The following is a 22,555-nucleotide window of genomic DNA, read 5'->3' as shown; positions in this document are numbered from 1 at the left end:
TTTAGGCAACTAATGTTCTTAGGGTGCATAACCATCACAAAAACCATGTTTTGTTAGTTTTCTTAGCTCAATCTGAGTTTCGGTACATCTTCCAACATTTGACCAAGACCTCCACCTGAATTTTAATAAGACTTGAAATGCAGGGCTTTTTTTTTTTTCTAGTGGTTCTTTATTTATAATGTAGGCTGAAGCAACTGTTACAAGATAGAAGGGAGACACGTTACACAACTGTTATTTATACAAGTTTAGAACAAAAAACTGCACAGGGAGAGGTCAACTCTCAGTACAAACTAGCAACTAAACCACAACAATTTACCTTTAGAAACAATTTCTTTATTTTTAGCTGTGACACTGCTTTTACAATATGCAAAAACACAAACAGAACTACCCAAGGTGTTTTGTCACATTCTTTCTACATTGAATTTGGCAACTTTTTATATTAAATTTATTCAGATTATACTAACGTTTAAAAACTAAACAAGTGAAAAGCTGTACCAAGGGTACAGTTACATCCATTTATTTCAAAGGTTTAAAATACCACTTTTATCTATTGTAATTACCTTGCAGTGATTTCTGCTTCTGCAAAAACCATCTCAAGCATCATATGCACAATGCATCAGCTACTTTTAGTCATCAAGATTGGTGGGCTAAACCACAGGCACTACTGTTGCTTATATTCTGTAAAAGGAGCTTGTTTTTCAAAGAAAAAAGCTTAAATAGTTTCTAATAACCATGCCTTTGCTTTAAAGCCATAACATAAAATGTTCTTGAGCAATCACAGCAGTGTTAAATGTTAATATATAGAACAATGACTATACAGGTACGTTTCTTTCACATCCAATGCAGTTATGTATTAAAGCATAAGATTATGTAATTGAATAAGAACCAACAGAGATGTGCAGGATTTGTGGGACCCACCTACTCCTTGAGAGGTTCAGTCTCAAATGAGCAATTTCAACTCACCTGACTCCTAAGGAGCTGGCTATCTTTTTTAAAAACACCACCACATTCCCCGTACATGATCCCTTTAAATCTACAAATCTCTGTTGGCTTTAGGGGATGGGTGTTATAACAAATTTAACTTTCACTTAAAGAAAAGACATAAATCCATTCCAGAAAACATTACCTAGGATACAAAAAAAGGGACAGTATAGTGGTCAGATTCCCAGTGACAAGTAAATCCTCCTCTCTTTGATGTTTAAAATGAAGCCAGTTAACTGCCATTTATTTAAAAGAAGGTAAGAAAAACAAGCCCCCAGATTGGTAAACACATTGGCAAGTTGCTAGACTCCCAGCTGGTTACCCTTGTTAAATCCGCTTGAGTTTTTTCAAAATATTTGGGCTTTTCAACGTGCCCAGCCTGCTGGGCACAGTTACGTAAAAGGCATTTGCTATGTCTAAGAATTCCCTGCTATCATTTTAAATGTTTTCACATTTTTAAAACTGCCTTACCCTTTTGGATGTATCTGGATTCCATGAAAGTGGGTATAACAGACGAGTAACTGAAGTGGGGGATTCTATGTCTACCGGTGGCAGCAGCATGCACGGGACTGGAGGTGGGTGCTGTGTGCAGTCAAGAGGAATCGTGGGAGGAAGGAAGTCCTTAAACACCCTACAGAAACAAACACTGCAATCCAGTATGGCTTATTCGGATGCATTTACCATGAAGCTACTAGAAATTCAACCTACGAGGCTACTCTTAAATGTAACAGGATCGGCTATGTTGACAGTGTGCCCCTCCCACGACCCTCCCCCCAATCCCAACACAGTCTACCGTTTCCAGATTTACTTCACTCCGAATATTGCTCATCAACTGATTCCTGCTTTTCTCATCCAGAACATAGTAGATTTGAATGAGGATTTTTACCCCTGTATCCATTTTGTTTGTACATTAAAATAACTTGAATTTGCTTCTAAGCCAGACTACTACAACGCATCTACAAAAGCTTGCAGGAAAAAAAAAAAAAAGAAAAGAAAAAGCTAAGTTTATAGTTATCCTTTTTTTCTGAAATTAACTACTTCGTGGTTCCCTTGCCCCGACCTCCCCCCTTTATGCATTTAAAATTTTACAAAGACTTGTAAAAAAGTTAAATGGAATTTGGCACCTTCAGAAAAATCAAAAGGGAAACTAAGATTAAAATGTGCAGAAAGAAAACTGTCAATATTTACAAATTAAAAGATCAAGGTTATGTCAGTTACATATGTTGCTTTTAATTCTTATCTAAAGGTGTTGAGTACTTTCAAAAGAGCTATATTCTGAGTTGCCTACAAAATCTTTTGTTTGATTATAGATTGGAATGGATCAAGACAAATTAGGTTTTATTAATTAAACAGTTCATTCCCCACTGGCAGCATTTCTGGTGAGCCTAAGAGAGGCGCGGGGCTGAGCGGTCGTTTGTCGTGGTCTTCTTCAGTTTCACGCCCCTTCGGATGGCGTTCAGCATGTCTTCTCCTTGCGGAGCATCCCTCGGGCTCAGGTCTGCAGGGTCACTCTCTGGGATCTGGCCTGGAGAGGCAGTGGCACTTGGGGGATCCCTTTCCTGGTCTTCGGCCTCGCTTTCTGGAATCGCCTGTCTGTGCTCCTCGGGGATGCTTGGCTTTGGGCCTGGAAGAGGAGGGTTGACGGAGGCTTGGCCACTCCACATGGAGGAGGGCATGCTGGTGACACCCTGGGGGCCCTCACCCACAGATGGCGACTCGGGGCTGTGCTCACCCCGCTCCTCGGGCCCATCTGGAGGGGCTGGCAACACCCCAGGGAGGTCTGGGACGGTCGGGGTCTTGACAGGGATCACAGGGGTCTTGATGGGGATGGGACCGGCTCCAATGGTCCCCCGGCGCACAGAAGGCTTGGTGGAAGGGGTCCGTCGGATGGTTGCAACCCCTGGGGTGACCATAGCAGGTCCGAGGGTGGTGGGGAGGCCAGCAGTTGAGGCTGGGCGCTTGGCTTGGAACATCCGTCGGTAGGACTGGCTGATGTCACTGTTTCTCGGAATGGTGGAGGATTTGTCAAACTCCTGCTGATCTGCCTCCTGGTCACCACTTACAGAGAAATAATCGTAATCTGAAACTGATTATAGGATTTGATCAGAAATCGCCAAGGCAGAGGCTGTGCTTTTTGATTCTTTTGTGTTGGGAGGACAAAAGGCGCCAGAGAGAGGCCAGGTACTTCACTGCCGTCTCACCCCAAGCCTCCCTGGGATACCTGGGCCATCCTTAGGTACCCTCACCATCTATGAAGTCCCTGACGGGGTCGTTGTCTTGTTCACCGAGGGAACCCTGAGCACCCAGAGCAGTGCTGGGCAGAGCAGGCCCGCACTCAGATACTGCTGAGCAGTGAACGCAAAACTGCCAGGACACCTCCGAGCGTCTCCAGGAGGAGTAAAAGAGGCGGAAAGAGGAAATAACGTCTACAAACCCTCCCACCTGAAATACGGCACGAGAAACAAATCTCAGAACCATCACTGACCTACTGCCTCCCTCACGATCGCCTTGTTAGACGAGGGCTAGAAAAACAACGGAGCTACTGGCAACGCATCCCCCCAAACAAGGCACAAAGACAGGTTCCATCAGTGAGGTGTGCTCAGTTCCTCTCAGAAAATGGGGTCACGTGGGAGGGGAAAGCATGGACTAAACATGTTAGAGCCTGTCTCTGAACACAGCACTGCTGATATCTGGACCAGGGAAGTCTGTGCTGGAGGGGTGCGGGCTGTGCTGTGCAGCAGATCCCGGCCATCTGCTAGATGCCAGTAGCATCCCCTCCAGTTGTGACACCTAAAAATGTCTCCAGATGTGGCCAGATGTACCCTGGGAAGCCAAACTGCCCTCCATTGAGACCCACTGTCTTGGACTGACGGACTGCCAACAGGCTTGGCCAACTCTCACAGATCTTTCCAGGTGGTCGGACTGCCATCTTGCTGGAGTGCGTGCGTGCGTGCGTGTTGGGGAGGGGAATGAGGGAGGCAGGTTCACAGAGAATTTGGCTGGAACCCTAAGATTCAAACTCTAGCTCTGCTTATCAGTTGAGTGAACCTCACCTCCATGTATGTAAAACAGGGATAAATATACTTGTTACACAAGTGATTGTGAAGATTAAATGGGAAAATAAAGTGCTTAGCAAAAAGTGCCAAAACACAAATGATGCCATTATCATTAACAGCACCTGTCTGTGTACAAATTGGGAACTGCCCTGTACCCTGATGGTGAAAAACAAGCGAAGTTGTGAAAGTCCGGCCACCTCCTTGGATGACAGCTACGGGTAACTACAGACAAGCCCTCCAGAGCATTCCAAGATGCTCTGTTATGGCCGGATGGACTCCGCACATCTGTCTCCTCCCCGCAGGGAGGGCCACCGCCTTTCCTCACCTGGAGCCGCTCAGGAAGCCCGGCCGGAGAGCCCAGGCTGCCTCCTACCTTGGGAGGGGATGGTGTCCTCAGAGCAGCAGGGGGTGGTGGTCTGGGTGCTGTAGCCGCTGGAGCACTGAAGCGAGTCCCGGCTGCTCCTCTGGGTGTCAAGCTGGAGACCCCGCGACAGGGCCAGTGCCAGTTCCTCACAGGCCTCCATCTCCTCACCAGGCTGCAGGCGGGAGGAAAGAGACAGACAAGCCACCAGGGCAGTGAGTCCCCCATCCAATATCCCCAAAGCCTTTCCGCACATGATGGGACTCCTATTCTGCTCCCGTGACCACCACTGTCTGTGGGCCTGGGGACTGTCAGCTTGCTTGGGTCCTCCCCAGACTCTAGAAAGTTCTACGAGTCTGATTCCCACACAAGGCCTTCCCTGGGGGCCTCCTAAATGCTGCAGAGCAGGGAGTGGGCGTAAGGGGCTCGGGTCCCTCCAGATGCCAGCCAGCACGTGGCCCCCGCCAGGCCCGGAGGGGCCCGACCAGCTGCAGAGAACAAGAGCGTCACCCTGGTGGCGGCCGACACGGTCATGCTCCGCGGTCTCTGAGCCTCGTCAGCAGCGGCAGGCGCGCCCCCCGCAGCACCGGGGCCTCCCCCGCTGGGGTCTGGCTCTCGCTTCTCTTTGCGGCGCTGAAGGGTGTTCACCAGAGGCTGATCGTAAGGTCCTGGCTTGGCCCAGTCCTGAGTGGAACAAGGGCAGTCAGGCGCCAGGCCCCTGCCTCCACCTGGAGGCCAGGAACCTCCAGACCGCTGCCCACCCACAGAAGGCAGCCAGGCCCCTCGAGGGGGGCCCAGGCTGGGACAGGCCAGCGGGCCTTTCTGTGCCCTCACCTGACTCTAGAAGAAGGGGGCCCCCTGGGTAGCTCCCTTTTCCTCATATCTGCCCCAAGACGGAAATCCCTCAACAACAGGGCAGGTAGCCTGTGGGAGACTCTTAGTTAACAGCCACCAACCTGCTGACCAATGGCCTGAGGTGTCTGAAGGCACCAGCCAGTGGAGAGCCCTGAAGGAAGGGACAGCCCTCCCTTCTGACGTCTGAGGACCCCCTCCACCCGACACCCTGCCCCGCCTGGGGGCCCAAATGACATCTCTTGAGTGGAGGGGGCACTAAAGGAACCTCAGTCACTCCCTGCAGCTGAACCTCACCTCAGGGAAACAACCACAAAAGGCACTATAGAATGTGCCCTCTGAGGTCCTCACAAAGGAGGGGAAGGCCCCTGGGTCAGAAGAAAGACTGAGGAATCTGAGGGATCCGCACCACACTTGTGAGGGATGAAGTCAAGACCTGCTCAAACTGCAGGCCACCTATTCAAACTTGGGACCTTCCTCTCAAAATAGAATATCCTCCCGGCATCAATTGGACTTGCTAGGAAATGATATAAAAAATTTTTTTTGTATTAAATCAAACATGTTTTAATATAAACATTTGAGACTAAAAATAAAGTCTGCATGGACTTTTAAGATATAATAAACCCAACATATTCTGGGGTATGGTTCTGTTACCACGGCCCAGGAAGGGACTCAGGGGAAAGTCTAGGGAAAAGGAGCCCCTCCCATCTCAGCTCCCTGTGGAAACCCAATCTTGGAGCTGCCTGCTGGTTCCTGGTTCTCCCCAGTGGGAACTTCCTTAGGGAGGAGGTGCTCTGGGGAAGAAGGCAGAGTGTGAAAGGATGGAAGGGGGTGAGAGGGTGAGAACCGTGGGGCAGGAGAGGAGTGAGCACAGAGGCGATGAAGGGGGGAGAGAGGGCAAGGGGAGGGAGGGAGACACAAACCTTCCAGCTAGGGATCTGAGATGACGGGAGCATGCCGGGCCCAGTGGTGTAATAATGAGCGTAGTCTGGAAGGTGGACAGAGGTGACCCGAGGGAGCAGGCGGGAGGCGGGCAGGCAATGAGGGAAAAGGCTCGCCCCTACGGGCCCCACATGGGACTCACTTGATAAACTACAGTGAGAAAACCCGTTAGACAACTGGAAACAAAAAAAAAAGGGAAGGAAAAAAGGAAAAAAAATTAATATAACAGGATGAGTGGGGGGATACAAGATGGCATTGACATTCAAGGGATGGGGAAGACCTGAATATTTATAAACAAAACAAACACCGGGGCTCTGCTGCTCATGGATGACCCACGATGTGAGAGAGAAGAGCCCCGGGGCAAAGAACGCACGTTTATTGACACCAAGTTAAGTATTCGATTGAGGAAATGTTCTGTCTACGTTTTAGAAGGGTCTGGAAATCAGCATCCTTAATGTGCAGCATTCTCAATGGGTTTTGATTATTTCACTAATAATTTCACAGTGATGGTGATTTGCTCATCTCTTTAGGCAAATTTGGAAATTCAAAAGCGTCAGCTGAAGCTGTTCATTCCAAGTTTCCAAAATCATCACACTGTTAAGAAGCAGATTCCAAATCGGGATGAGAAGGGGGAGGTTGCAAACTAAAAGGCGGGAAAGCACAAAGCCCCTGACACAGTGAAATGTCACATCCAATGGCATGGTGACAAGGAGGCCATGGCAGGCGGGGTGCAGGGGAGGGCAAGGTGGGGGAGATGGATGACCAACTAGAGATGGATGACCATCTATGTTCTGGGAAGAAGCTTTCACACCTCTGAGTTCCCCAAACCCCTTCCTCTCCCTCTGGACAACTGCAAGGTCACTGCTCAGGAGCCAGGTACCCGTAATGGAAAAAGCCCTCATCCCTGTCCCTCCATCTGTCCCCAAGAGGGGCTGCTTTTGGTGGAGACCGTGAGTTTCTGGGTTCCTGCGGCTGTATGGGGAGCAGCAGGCAGGGGACGGGGGAGAGGCTGGGACCCCAGCCAGTCACCTTCTCCGTGGACGCCCAGGCGCCCATGGTGGAGCCTGAGCTGACTGAGGTGGGCGAGCTGCACTCGCTCACCGACTGGCAGGTTTCCGAGGCTTCGGAGGAGGCCGAGCTGGACGAGTTCTGCTGCAGGGGAGGGACCATACGCCACCAAAAAAGAACGGTAATAAAAAAAAAAAAAAAAAAAAAAGTAGGGGCAGGATGGGGAAGGGCACGCACAGAGAGAGGGAGAGACAGACAGGTACACAGAAGAGGGAAGGATGAGAGAAGCAGAGGATTATGGTTATTTTTCCCCAAAGCTGCACCCACACAGAGGCTGCCATGCTCTGGAAAGGAGGTGTGAGAACCCGGAGCTCCAACGCACCATCCTGTAGGCCCCCCAGAAGGCGGGCGCACGCGCGCGCGTGCGTGTGAGTGTGTGTGGCATGGCCAAGCACAGCAGAGGCTGGTGGAGGTGCTGGAGCTCCCTGTGTTCTCCTGAAGGATGCCCTGCCTTTTATATCTGTCAGTGCCCAGGTGCTACTGATAGTGGAGGACTGACCCCCAGCTGGGGTTCTGCTCCCTGTCAGCCTAGAATGGCTCCAATTCCTGGGCTTCCCCACCGTCACGTCCAACCCCTGGATTGCTAGGGGGTGGATTTCAGCCACAAAGCTGCATCTTCACAAAACACATTTTTTAGGTTTCTCTGCCTGGGGAGTGATTTAGGGGTCTGGGGCAGTGAAGGCCCGTGGTTAGGGCAATCTTTCCGGTGGCCATTGTAGGGAGGGACCTGGAAGCATCCTGCCGAGACATGGGACATTAGAGAAAGGAGGTCTGGGTTGGGAAAACATCTCTTCAGGCTGATTTTAGCAAACCTCCAGTCCCTGCCAGTCTCCCGATGTCAGCCAGGGCACCTGCTCCTAGCTCAGTCTCCTAACCTTCAGCTGAGGCAGAGAATGCCAGCTAGTTCCCCACTCCGTCTCGACGTTCTGGTCCTGTCCTGGCACATGGCAGTTGCTTAAAAGTGCTGAACGGATGGGTGACAGTGACCATCTCTTCCGTGTAAGTGGGTCCCCCGGGCTAGTGCTTTGGGCCCACCTGGGAATTTGCTTTAAGTTTTTTCACTGCTAACTACAATCTCAACCCCGTTTGTGTAAGTCTGAGCTTCTCTATTATTTTCCTGGAGGTGTTCCTGTAATCACCGTTAAGGAGGCCAGATCCATGTTTCTGTCCATCCCTTTTACCCACCAAAGAAAGGTTCCTATAAAAGGACAGATTTTTAGCTTTCCCGCCCCACAAAAGGAAGGAGCCAAGAAAGCACGCCATGATGCATGCGGCTCCGCGGAGCCAAAGCAAGGACAGGCCGCCCAGTGGACGTCCTGGCCGCTCCCCTAACTCGGTGTCTGGTCCAGGATCTGAAGTCTGAAAGGTTTGGACTGAAGTTTTTTTTTTTTCCTGTCACTTCCCAGTCAGGGAACCATGGGCTTAATCTCTCTAAACCTCAGGTTTTTTTCCCCTTTAGAATAGGGATCAATAATATGTATCAGATGAAGATTAAATGAGATCTTATGCATACGTGTGTCTATGAATGCAGTGCCTGACCAACTGTTCAACTATGTTCAATTTGAAAAAAGAACCAGTAAATCACCCTATGACTGCAGATTCTTTTTTTTTTTTTTTTTTGACCTCTGCTCATTTCTTCTAAAGAGTCCCATGCCTTGATGCAGTGAACGGCTTTAGGGCAGAAGCCTCGTGACAGACAGGGTCCCACCACTCCTGGGGGCATGCGGCACAATTTGGAAAAAAAAGGGCAGAGTGGAGGAAAATGGGAGAATTAGGAACACATCCTGCCACGTGGCCTTCATTCACACCACGTACCCAAGTGAAGAGATGAAGGCATCTTGCCCCTTACGGATATGCTCCCTTCCTCCCACCCAAATAAAGGTAACATACTATTTCCAGATTATATCCTCTGGTTTGGGTGATTTGTAGTTTCCTTAAATTTCCTCTCTATCTTAGAAGCAGCCATAATGCCTTTTTAAAAAAATAGAATTCTCAATTAAATCTTGCAGCATCCCTGAGTTTATTAAAGCTACCCTAGAACTGCTAGTAAAGCATATCTTGGGCACTGGCTTTCAGACTGAAGTAAATCCCAAAAAGCTGCCCTCTGCTTCCCTCAACATTACCGGAGGCAGAAATACTCCTTCATTCAGACTGATCCACATGCACAGCAAGGCAGAAGCACACGGCCTCTTTTTTAGAAAGGGTATGTCAACGTACAATACTTTGTTAATTTGTCAGTTGATTAAAAACACACACAGAGTTGCGCTGCGCATTAGAAAAGCCTTTGAGGAATTGCAGATTCCTGCTCTTCTTCCTGCATGCAGGTGCTGTTTAGTGCTGCACATGGTGGGGACGGAGGAGGGGGTGGACAGGGGATGGGTGGGTGACACCTTAGAGACCTGGCCAAAGAACCCCAGCTGGGACAAGCATATCAGAACTTAAAGCTGCAGCTCCTGGCTCTGAGCGTCTCTATCCCAGGAAGACAGAGGCCACGGTCCCTGGGGATGGCTGAAAAATGCCACAGGGAGCCCCAGGCTGAGCGGCTCTGGGTTCATCAAAGTCAGACACGTTAGGTGAGTGACCTTCTGGTCCAGGCTCCCAAAACACCTCAGGTGCTTCCTCTACGTGGAGTGATCCCCAAAACATTCTGCCAGGGGCACCTTGTGGCTGGGGTGATGCAGAAAGGGCGCTGGACCCATTGCCAGAAACCATCCCCAACCTGTAGCTCACATAACTGTGCAACTCAGGTGAGTTGCTTACATCTCTGAGCCTCCGTTTGCACAACAAGACAGGGATGGCAACCCTCTGCGTGGTCATTGGCAGGAGCTCCTAGGATGGGCACACAGGAGATATTCAGTGACTGTTAGGCAAATTGGATACTTGGATGAACAAGACAAGCACGTGACCTTCTGAAGCCAAGGACCTTGGCCAAAGGCTGTGGCCAGCCTCAAAATGTACACAATGGGCTGGAAGCTACCACACTCCCCAGCAGATGGCACCGTGGGGCACCTTAGATGTTCACGTTTCCCAGTGTGTGTCGTGCTGCTTACTGATCTAGAGGCCGACCCACTGGCACGAAAAAAGGACAGAGGAGAACAGGTGATGGGTGTTTCGATGCCCTGCCCAGCTCCTGTCTTCTGCTACAGCTGGATCCATTGAGCTGGGCATCAAGCACCATCTAACCCAACTGTGGTCAAAGAGACACCTGTCTCCCAGAAGCAAGGTGCCAACAGAATTATCTGCATGGGCACTGAAGATGTTCTCTCATTCTCAACACAAACTGATCAAAGAAAGCAAAGTGTGCCAAGGAAGGGCTCCGAGGCTGTTCAGTGACAGAATCTCAGTCACCTTGCACAAATGCCCATCAAATTCAGCATCATGCTCAGCCGGGCACTGGCAGGGATGCCAGAGAGTGGCCAAGCCTCTTTGAGTCTGTCTACGTACGTGTGAAAACTCCCCAAATCAATGCGGTGACTCAACCATCACCGGCATAATAATCATAAGCTTCAACTCCACCTTACAGTGTCTCTCCCTTTGGGAACAACACATTTGAAAATGAGAAATTAAACCAGAGGTCAGAAGACAGGTCTGTCCAGGCCAAGGTCCCTCTCTGGTTCCAGCCGTCAAAGGTGGTCTGGGCCTCAGGTGTGATGGCTGTTCCTGGAGCCAAGCGCACCCTTACCTGGTTGGGGGCCTCTGGCGGCATGGGGGACGGCGACTTGGACTGGAAGGCGTCCTGGGATATGAATCCTGAGTCGTGGGAGGACACGCTGGACAGCCGCACGGGCGCCTGCTGGGCCAGGTTGGAGCTGCGGTAGCGGTAGTGGGAGCTGGGCGAGTGCGAGTGGGAGCCGTGGGAGCCGCTGGACCGCGAGTCGCTGCTGTTGACGCTGTTCAAGCTGCTGCGGGGGCGGCAGGGGGAGGAGGGACCGGACAACACGGGCAGACAGGGGAGAACATCACGCAGTCAGCTCCCTGCACCAAGCAGCAGCATACACAGTAAGCCGGGTTTTCAAAACACTGAATCATTAAGCTAGTTAACAAAAGGATCTTTCCCATGAGCAAGGGGGAAACCAGCTGCCAGGACCCAGCGCTCTGAATGTGCAATGAGGCATCCCAGGATGGAGACCTGTGATTCTAGAGTCAAGTGTGGCCCAACTCGGCTGTGTCATCTACCACTAAAGCCAGGGGACCCGATGTCTGTGGCATGAAGAGACAGGGCTCATCTGCTAGCAAAAACAATGACCCTGAAGCAAAAACCACGAAGGCTGCAGCCTGACCTGGTTGGAACACACAAGTGTCTCCCTTAGGTGGACCACCTGGGTCCAGGAGTCCAAGTTCACTCTGGCCAACCATCACTTTGCATTAAGAGACTCCTCAAGGTGATTTCATCCAAAGTGAGCCTAGTTTAAGACCCCTGTACAGAATATCAGCAAATCGACTGTGTTTGTGTCCATGTGTTTTACATTTTATTAACAAAGTTGGTGCTTTAATGAATGGCTTGACTCTGATCACAGGTGTCTCTGTTAAAATGTCTGTGGGCTGACATAAGAGGACACCTGGCAAGAGGCGGGCAGCTTTCAATGACTAAAGAACATCCATCTAAGCTGTTTGCTTCCGAGATGGAACAGTAAACAGGATGTCAGAAAATGACACACGCCCACCAGTGTTCTGTCTGTGTTCCGTTTCCAGCCGTAAGAAGTATGTCCTCCATCCCGTCTAATCACTCAGATTTCGAAACCCAGAAAACTGAACAGAGTTGCATGGTCCAAACAGGCAGAGCGGACCTACAAAGTGCAGCTACAGAAGCATCAGAAGGCGTGAAATAAACAACCCAGCCTGGGATTAGAAAGTTTGTGGTTTCTCCTCTTATCCCTGTAAAAGAGTCTTGCCAAATTTTGCAGACTCTGGCAGGTAATAAGGTAGTCGAGGGCTGCGTGTCTGCTCTGCACTAGAATTACTTGGTGCGAATGTTCCGACAGATACAAGGGAGTGTACTGGAGGAAATCATTCCTGCTGGGGATGATTATCATAATTTTTGTTTTTCCCCCAAGTCGGCCAGAAGAGGGCATTTGGAGACTGACAGCAAAGCTCACTGCAACTCGGCTGCAGCAAGCTCAAGGCTGACGTTGTTTGTGCAACATGATCTTCTATTGAAACTAAAATTCTAAGAAAGGAAAGATAGACAAGCATCTTTGTCTTACACTAATGAGATAAAGTTTTCTTGGTTAAAAAAAAACCCTCAATTAAAAACAAAACAAAACCCGCAGTAGATGTGTCATACACACAGAGCCCACAAAAGATGACAAGAAACCAACCAACATTTTCAGGTTTCAGAACATCAGGATGTAGCCTCGTAAGTCTGAATTTCCTGCTCCATGTACACTGTACAAGCTCAAATATGAAACAAAACACACACGTGGGTGTACAGAGACATTATCGTATGCAGATCCGGCAGATCCACCCTGCTCTCCACTCTCAATGCTAATTCACAGGAAGCGGGAATTCATTTGGCTTTGAAAAGGCAAAGAAAAAGATGAGTGGGTGGAGTGTACCAAGAAAGACGTGGCACAGAAGGATGTTTCCACCTTTCGAGAAGAGAAGAATAAACTTTGCAGCCAGCAAGCCAAGAATGATCTTGTAACAGAAAATTGTCTTGCTGATGGCAGACGTACTCCAGTGAATTCTCACTGTGAGGCTGTAGGTAACACTAGGACTTAACAGAGCAGAGATGGTGGTGGTGGCAGTGGTGGGAGCAGTTGAAGAATTCTACGCATTTTATGAAACCAAGACAACAATTTGGGGGGACAGGAGGACAGGAGCCACTGTTCCTCCCGTCACTTGTTCTGGCAACGGTGTGATGAATCTGCACAAAAACGCACCTCTGTTTGCCCCATTTTAGCCCCTGTGGTTTTCACTCTGCTTTTCACTCTGCTTAACAGGAAAATCCAATGCAAATTCATAAAATGGGAAAGTCCATACAACACACAGCTGAGAGAGAAATCCGTTTCCGTAGTCTAAGGCCTGATGGAATTTTCCTTCTGACCCAAAACGATTCCAGAGACCAAAGAGGGAGACCAAGACCAAGACAGGACCCTTTCACCTGATCATGACGCCGTTTCCTGTTCGGAGCTCAGCACTGGCTCCACTGCTCACATCAGAAGAAAGAAAAGCATCTTGTCCCACAAGCAGCCGCGCGGTGCAGCTTTACTTACCTGCAGACACTTGATTTTCGGGACATGGTGGTGCTCGGGGAAGAGGGTGGTGTCTGGTACGACCAACTGTAATCGGAACCTTTCAAGTCCAAAATCACCTGAGGGGACAGAGCCAGGTGGGTGAGTGAGGTGCTGAGACGCGAGACGTTATCTGTCAAATCTTAACACATATCCTAACATCAAAATTCCACCATCACTGAGGAGTAGGCATCAAAGAAACAAATATTAAGAGTTTCTTCTTAAATTTTTTTTCTGTTTTTATCCTTATCTTAAAAAAATTTTTTTTTTACTCTTTCGTGGGGGGGATTAGGTTTATTCACTTATTTTTTTTTTAATGGAGGTACTGGGGATTCAAAAAAGGACCTCGTGCATGCTAAGTACGCTCGACCACTGAGCTATTCCCTCCCCTCCAAGTAGATTTTTTTTTTTAATTAATGAATCATACTACCAATCCATCAATGTCATAATCCTTTTTCTGAGACAAAAAAAAGGTATAAGTAATAGGGGAGGGAGAAGGGGGAACCACAAAATATCAGTCAAAAAAAAAGAGGAAGGTTAACAGTTACCCATGGACAATTTACAAGAGCCATTTACACCCAAGGTTTGAGTTTATAGGATCTGTCTTTTGCATCACACAGACAATAACGCTCTCAGGATGTGCTGACCCTGCATCTTGGCCACGTGATATTCAATGGTAACTTGTGCCCTATTTGACCATTAAAACCTGAGAATCAGGAGCAAACTCATTCTTTCACCCTTCCTTCTGCATTTGTCTCCCTTACTTGACAAAGAGTTCTCTGAGTGTATGGGCTGTCTCTCATTCATACAGCAGGTGCTTAATAAATGTCTCCTTCCCACGTGAATGCCTGCGTGCCCTAGTCTAATAAAAGCAGTTCCACAGTATATACGGAAAACTATTAAACACTGATTAAGGCAATTTAAGAAGGCTTAAAAAGATGGAAAGATATCCCATGCTCCTGGATTGGAAGAATCAATGTTGTTAAAATGGTCACACTGCCCAAGGCAATCTACAGATTTAATGCAATCCCTAACAAATTACTCAGGACATATTTCACAGAACTAGAACAAATCATAATAAAATTTATATGAAACCACAAAAGACCTAGAATTGGCAAAGCATTACTGAAGAAAAAGAAAGAGGCTGGAGGAATAACTCTCCCAGACTTCAGATGATACTATAGAGCTACAGTAATCAAGACAGCATGGTATTGGTACAAAAACAGACTTATGGACCAATGGAACAGAATAGAGCCCAGAAATGAACCCATAAACTTTTGGTCAACTAATCTTCGACAAAGGAGGCAAGAACGTACAATGGAATAAAGACAGTCTCTTCAGCAAATGGTGTTGGGAAAACTGGACAGCAGCATGTAAATCAAGTGAAGCTAGAACACTCCCTTACACCATACACAAAAATAAACTCAAAATGGATCAAAGACTTAAACATAAGACAAGATACAATAAACCTCCTAGAAGAAAATACAGGCAAAACATTATCTGACACATCTCAAAAATGCTCTCCTAGGGCAGTCTATCCAAGCAATAGAAATAAAAGCAAAAATAAACAAATGGGACCTAATTAAACTTACAAGCTTCTGCACAGCAAAGGAAACCATAAGTAAAACAAAACAACAACCTACGGAATGGGAGAAAATTTTTGCAAATGAAACCGACAAAGGCTTGATCTCCAGAATATATAAGCAGCTCCTACGACTTAATAAGAAAAAAACAAACAACCCAATCCAAAAATGGGCAGAAGACTAAACAAGCAATTCTCCAAGGAAGAAATACAAATGGTTAATAGGCACATGAAAAAAATGCTCAATATCACTAATTATCAGAGAAATGCAAATCAAAACTACGATGAGGTATCACCTCACACCAGTCAGAATGGCCATCATTCAAAAGTCCACAAATGACAAATGCTGGAGAGGCTGTGGAGAAAAGGGAACCCTCCTACACTGCTGGTGGGAATGCAGTTTGGTGCAGCCACTGTGGAAAACAGGATGGAGATTCCTCAAAAGACTAGTAATAGACTTACTGTATGACCCAGGAATCCTGCTCCTGGGCATATATACAGAAGGAACCCTACTTTAAAATGACACCTGCACCCCAATTTTCATAGCAGCACTATTTACAATAGCCAAGACATGGAAACAGCCTAAATGTCCATCAACAGATGACTGGATAAAGAAGATGTAGAAGATGTGGTATATTTATACAATGGAATACTACTCAGCCGTAAAAACCGACAACACAACACCATTTGCAGCAACATGGATGCTCCTGGAGAATGTCATTCTAAGTGAAGTAAGCCAGAAAGAGAAAGAAAAATACCAGTATGAGATTGCTCATATGTGGAATCTAAAAAAACAAATAAACAAACAAAGCATAAATACAAAACAGAAATAGACTCATAGACATAGAATACAAACTTGTGGTTGCCAAGGGGGCAGGGAGTAGGAAGGGATAGACTGGGATTTCAAAATTGTAGAATAGATAAACTAGATTATACTGTATAGCACAGGGAAATATATACAAGATCTTATGGTAGCTCACAGAGAAAAAAAATGACAATGAATGTATGTATGGTCATGTATAACTGAAAAATTGTGCTCTACACTGGAATTTGACACAACATTGTAAAATGACTATAACTCAATAAAAAAAGGTTAAAAAAAAGTTCCACAGGATGGAAAATACAGGCTTTCAAATTTGTCTTCTGAGTTGGCTCCTGAGGAGATAAGAAGTTTATACAAAGGGCCAAAGCCAGCACGTGATTTATCAGCTGTTGCCCCAGATATGTCTCTTCCCACTGGATATAGAGTTAATGTCACGTGAACCAAATGAATCAACCTTTAAAAAGTCACCTGTTTCATCAGATAAGAGAAATCCTCATGCATTACTTACTGAGAATGGGAGAAATTCAGTGAGGATGGTTAACGATGACCAAGACACCCCACTGTCATGATGCACTGAGAGTTTATTTCTGGAGGGGAGGCGGATCAAGTGGTTAAGAGCATGGCCTCTGGAAATTGACAGCTTGGTTTAAATCTCAGTTCTACCAGTAACTAGCTAGGTAGACCTAGTTAAGTGACATTATCTCTCAGTGCCTCAAGGTCCTCCTCTGTAAAATGGGGACAACAGCGAAGATTAGTGGAGCGAGTCTATGTAGAGCTTAGAGCAGTGCCTAGCACACAGTAGGTGCTTTATAATGACCTGTGAAGATGCTGACTTTGTGTCGCAGTGTGAAACACAGATATCATTTTACATGAGACGCTGCCACAAGGAACCCTCAGGACCTTGAACCTTTCTCTCTTTGGTTTGCTCTCCCGGGTGCTGAACTCACAACTCCTACCTGTTCACTTGAGGAGGGCAGTTTGTGAGGGTCCATGGTCAGGCTTTTCAGATCCTCTGATATGGTCTGGAGATGAGTGATTTCCCCCAGCATTGAAATTTCTTCTTCCTGAAAGTAATTCACAACATGTCATCATGAGTGATTCACTTTATCATTTTGACCCAAACTCTTTTTGTGAGGGACACTACCTAACTCTTTCAACTTTCCAGAAAAGGCACCCAGGGATCGGTACATCTGGGCTTGAAGCCACTGCCAGCCCTTTCTTTGGGGGGATGGAGAGGAAAAAAAAAATCAGCCACAATTGTGAAGAGACTGGTGCACCCCAGACACGGGTGAATGAGCCACAGCAAACACGTGGGGCTCCGTCAAAGTGTCTGGGGGGGCTGGCAGGCCTGCTGGGGCGGAGGTAAGGGAGCTGGTACAATTCTTTAGGCTTCAAGAAAAACCTACTACAAAAGTTCTCGAGGCATGCAGACGACTGACTTAAAATGATAAGCCTGTGTTGATACATTGAGGCTTTTCTCCTATTAATTTCACAGTCACTCTTTGGCCTTCAGCCTTCAGAATCAGCTGGAAGACTTGTTTAAAACCCAGATGCCTGGGTCGCCACCCCTAGAATTATGCATTTAGTAGAGTTCCCAGGTGATGCTGCTGGCCTGGGACCACACTCTGCAGGGTGTTTCTTGGGAAGAAAAAGTAAATGGACCCATGGGTGCTAAGAACACAATGGGCCATGTGGCCACCAGCAACTTGCAGACAAGTCTTGGTCCATAGAAATGACTCCACCACTACAATTCCTGACACCCCCCGCAGCTTCTCAGTGCTTCCGTGAGCGGTGGATAAATAAAGAAGGAGGGTCTTCTCCAAACTGGCAGTTTAAGCCTTCTGGAACTTTCCACCAACTCACAATCACGGGCCGCAGCATAGAGATGAAGGTGCAGAACCGGCCGCGTTCTTCAATCAGAGCCTTCCGGACCGCCTGCTTCTCCGTTTCTTCCAGTAAGAGGTACTTGTCATTGACGTCTTGGAGCGCGCTGTCCAACTGGGGCTGGATGTCACCTCGCCCTGCAAACCAAACAAAGCCCCAAGTGCGGCTTGCTGAAACACCAGCTCCTGGGGCCACTGCCCTCCTCCTCCGGGTCCTTGCTGGAGTGAAAACCACAGTTTTCTAGGACTTTAAAAAAGTATTTATTTACACCCAGGAAGGATTTCAAGAAGCTGCTTTTCTAGGACCAGCCATTTTCAATGTCCAATGCCCAAGGGGACCATTTATCCTGGCTTACTCGTGACAAGGAAAATTTCCTGGGGGGTGACTCCTCATGACTTGCCTTCTGGAACATTCTGAAGGAGCTACGGGATGAACAAAATGAGGGCCTGTGGCTGCTTCCAAAAATGGGCACAAGCTGCCTTTGTTGGGTCATCCTCAATGAAAGAGCCTCTGTCTGAACAGGAGTTTCTGTCCCGGAATACAAAGGTGGCGAGCATCAGCTTTCCTGGCTCTGGGGGACCCCTGGGACTCCCTGACAGTTAGTTTAATTCCCCAGTGGAGAGTCCTGTGTGCCCTTCCTGTACACCAAGCACAGCTACAAAAAGACCTGCAATCAGGTCTCTGCTGGAGGAGGACTGAAGAGGGTGTGGGCACCGAGCCAGGCCCATGCTCGGGAGCCACCTGGCCCCCTCCACGGACCCCAGTTGTGCAAAGGCACCCATCTCTAGAGAATATTTACAATCTGGCCTTTTATAGAGTAAGTTGGCAGCGTCAGAAGATAAACCTGGGCAAACAGGCACTGTGTCAGAGAGTATGACGCTGTAAATCTGATCTGCAGGTGGGGACAAGCAGGTGACTGCCGGGGAGAACGGCTCATGAGCCTCCATGCTTGCCCCTCCCCCATGCTCACCTACCACCTGAACCAGAGGAAGAATTTCTACTCCTTTCAGGACAGAGGCATGGACTCGCCCAGCCCACACCCTAGTATAATGCCATCTGTGTATACAACAAGCACTCAATAAATGTTTAATCATTTTAAACACAATGTTAGAGATGCAGGGGGCGCTAGGGGTTATCCAAGCCAACCCGCTCCTGGTTCAGCACAGGTGGAGGCCTAGAGAAGGCAAGGGAGTTGTCCAGGGCCGTTTAGGGAAAGCGGGGTCAGGACAGAGCCCACACCCCCTGGATCCCTCTGACGCGGGACTCCTCCTCGGGCCCCAGTGCCTCAAGCTGGGTGAACGGATTCCGCTTGCCTCCTGGGAGGGGGCCTTACCCCTCTAAAGAATGAGGTAGAGAACATTAAATGCAATGTGTCATTTGGTTGGAAGAAGTAAAGGGTCAGGGAACATTGCCTTGAATACAGGAAGATATCCCATATTTTCTCTCACAAGCAGATGAGAAACTTCAGCTGGAGCAAGAGACAGTCAGGCTTCAAGAACGTCCAACTAGAAAAGGTCATAGGATTTTTGGCAGGATTAAGTTCCAAATGAGCACAACAGCAGAAAATCATGGGCAAAGGTCACCCTGGAAAACGCCTTGGATGGCATTCAAGTGCAGAACTCCTCTTCACGCGGAGTCGGCACCAGTCAGGTGAGCACACTGTTCTGATGGGTGCAGGGACGGGTGGTATTTGGCTCCATGTTGGGGGGTATTTTATCCAACAATAAGATGATATGAGAATTTGCTGTGAGAAGTTTCAGTGCATTTTCAAGGTGACCCACTCAGCCATTCTTCCCCTTAGTCACCATCGACCCCCTGCAAGCCCTGGGGGTGATCCTACCAGCTCCTCTAGTTTCCCCAATTATTGCTGCCCTTTCTTCCACCAGGATGGCAGTGGGGCCACCCTCACCCATGAACCTGGCCCCTGAGCCACAGGTTTCCTGAGACTTTAGTGAACAGGAGACTTGTCAAAGCATCCTCTCATTCTCCCTAGGGGACTTGCTGGTGGGGAGGGGAGACTCCTCTTGGGGAAACCTACCACCCATGGACACGGCCTTGTGGAGACAGGGTGAGCGGGGGCACCATCAGCCCCATGAGATTGGGAGTCTCTCTATTTTAAAATGCTGGCTTGTGCAGCTAAATCCACATACACTGAATGTGCACATGACACCGGCCCTCTGGTAATGGAACTCCCTGTTTCCCTGCAACCTGCAAAATGGCCTGGCCAACTCCAGGCCCTGTGCAGTGAGGCCACATGATCCCAGCTGGTCCAGAGGCCTTCTTGTAGGCCTCTCAGTGTCTCCTAGGATGCTCCAGCTAAGGAAACACTGAAGGCTGCAGACCAAGTTGGAATGTTCTTAACTTCAGGGGAGGAAGGTTTGATTATAGCAGCAATTTCTCTTAATACCAGCCTATAATTATAAGAATTTGGGAAAACGGGGTATCTTTACTTCCTTTCCCAAGTTGTAAGGCACATGTCTACCTGTAATTAATAACATTGATTTTTAAAAATATACTGACATAGGAAAGTGACTAGAACTAAGTGTTACCTACTCTGGTAAGCATAAATTTAAATTATTCTATGATTAGTCAAGTTATTTTAAATATGTATTATGTTCTAATTAAAGGACTTTCAAATTGTAGTGTTCTAAAATAAGTATAATCTGTAAAGACTGCTACAATTATAGTCATAGTGTGTACATTTCCATTTGGGATATATCATACCTAAAAACACAATGTTTATTCCTTAAATTCACTAACACAACATATAATTATATTTACAAAAAAAAAAAACTGTAGAAGAAATTATTCCACGTCTCAGTTGGATGTACTGGTTTTAAGATATAGTCATCGTTCTAGGCCCACAAAGTCAGAGTTGTGTTGGCACTGATTAAATAGACAAAAGCCTGTTCATTTCCGTCCCATCATCAATGTTAGGGGAGCCACTGCTGAAGACTCCAGCACAGGTCCCAGCCATTCCAGCTCCCACATGGACTTGACTGACTCCTGTTTCACCTCTGCTACTGCCACCCACACCATGCCATCCTGATCTCTCACCCGGACAGCTCCATCAGCCCCAGGTAAATCACTCCGACTGCATTTGGACCAGCTCGCCCAGACCAGTCCCGAATTACTTTCAAAATGCAAATCTTACCACTTTTCAACAGCTCCGACTGCTTTCAAGAAAAGCCCTATGTCCTTAACATGGCCTGTCCTGCACGGCACATGTGGGTCAGCCTGTCCACTAGCAGCCCCGGCTTCTGGGACCACTCTCTGTCCTCCTTCCCTCCTTCCTCCCTCCATTCCCCAGGTCCTTCTCCAGGGTCCAGCTCCACTCCACCTACATATCCACTTTCCCACCTCCCCGCCTTTCAAGCACCTGTTCATCCTGCAGGTCCTTCACAAATGCCCTCCTGAGCTCTCTCATCAGACTAGGATTCTCTTACTTGACTCTCAGAAGTTCCTCACACATATCACTTCATGACACTCCCTCTCAGTTCTAATTTCATCTTTATTTCTCCAGTTCTTTGACTGACAGCAGTCTCTCCTACTGATCAGGAAGCCCCACGAGGACAGAAACCACAGATATTTTTGCTCAGTATTGTATCTTCTCCCTCAGCATACCTGCCTGGAAGGCAGCTACTCAAATATTTGCAAACGAATAAGGCACTGATACAACAACTTGAACTGACTTAGCTCACTGGCTCAACCATCTTGCCCTTAAATGGCCTAACACTGGAAAAATGAGCAAATTCCAGAACTGCCCATCAGCCAAAAGAAGGGAGGGGGCTGCCTTAAACGGGCCTTCCAGACAAAATTTCTGAGCAAAGCATTGCTTGGGACCTTTCCTGTAAAATCTAAGTCATCTCAGTCTTGAGACTGTTTTCTTTTTCCCCTGCTGGTTTCCAGGTCTTGGTTGTATTCATGCTGGAGAACTCTGCTGAACAACAGCCAGCAGCCCCTTACTCCCCCAACAGGGGAAACTAGATGGTTTTCCTCTTTACAAAAAATGCTCCTGGGGCAAAGCACAATTAATGGGCACCATGTCAAGGGACAAAGCAGCATCCCTAAAGGAGAAAGAATTTGATTTTTTTTTTAAGTAAGTAGGGAGCATTCACAACACTTTCTGGAATGAAACAAAGATCCCATATTTCCCCAAAATTTACATTTTAATTTTCTTTCCTTAATCGTCACATAAACATTCAAGGCAGGAATGAATACCCTCTTTGACTGAAGGGGAAACTGAGACTGAAGGAGGTCCCGGGTCCCTGATAAAGGAATGGTCCAACCTTCCGTCTCTCTCATTCAGAAGCCCACATTCTTTGTAGCTTTGAGCTCACAGCAAACATAAACCCTGGGAACAAGGCTAAACTTTGTAGGAACAGTCCAATCAAAAAGCCAGTCAAATGTGATTAGAATTATCTGAACCTTCCAGCCTCTTCCTACGCACACTGCAGTCCACACCTGAGCCTCATGGCTGAACCAAGCCAGATGCCACTCTAAGGCAAAGGGCTTTCCAACAGGAAAGAACCAACCCAGGACACCCTGGGCCAAGCCCACTGTCAGGAAAACATCCAAAGTCATCTCTTTTCCCCCAGACAGACATATGGAGAAGCCATTTGAACCCCACAAAATGACTTCCGTCTGACACACACGCAAATACTGTATTTCATTTGATGACGCCCGCTTTTTCACATTTTTACACCTTACAAATTAAGATGTGTCTTACAATCAGTGGGGTGCCATAGTTTAACCAGCATTTTTTTTCTTTTT

The 22,555-nt window shown here is 47.7% G+C and overlaps 1 protein-coding gene across 11 annotated transcripts in view; it reads right to left on the bottom strand.

The window, feature by feature from the left end:
• Positions 1–146: 146 nt before the first annotated feature.
• The window catches only part of MTSS1 (MTSS I-BAR domain containing 1), a 140,000-nt gene continuing 117,591 nt past the window's right edge, over positions 147–22,555 (bottom strand). For 2 of the 11 annotated variants that reach the window (XM_032467611.1, XM_032467613.1), the window contains 8 exons: positions 17,762–17,919; positions 16,855–16,962; positions 13,476–13,573; positions 10,943–11,159; positions 7,222–7,341; positions 4,909–5,082; positions 4,411–4,573; positions 147–3,067 (listed from right to left, as the gene is read on the bottom strand). In XM_032467611.1, the coding sequence (XP_032323502.1) occupies positions 2,367–3,067; positions 4,411–4,573; positions 4,909–5,082; positions 7,222–7,341; positions 10,943–11,159; positions 13,476–13,573; positions 16,855–16,962; positions 17,762–17,919 (1,739 nt within the window). In that variant the 3' untranslated portion in view covers positions 147–2,366. Of the gene's footprint in view, positions 3,068–4,410; positions 4,574–4,908; positions 5,083–6,173; positions 6,369–7,221; positions 7,342–10,942; positions 11,163–13,475; positions 13,574–16,854; positions 16,963–17,761; positions 17,920–22,555 lie in introns of all 11 variants that reach the window. The other 9 variants (XM_032467610.1, XM_032467612.1, XM_032467607.1 and 6 more) reach the window with 6 other exon arrangements.

This window comes from Camelus ferus, chromosome 25, assembly GCF_009834535.1.
Source record: "Camelus ferus isolate YT-003-E chromosome 25, BCGSAC_Cfer_1.0, whole genome shotgun sequence".
Classification (NCBI taxonomy): domain Eukaryota; kingdom Metazoa; phylum Chordata; class Mammalia; order Artiodactyla; family Camelidae; genus Camelus; species Camelus ferus.
This window is presented reverse-complemented; position numbering and strand designations above follow the sequence as displayed.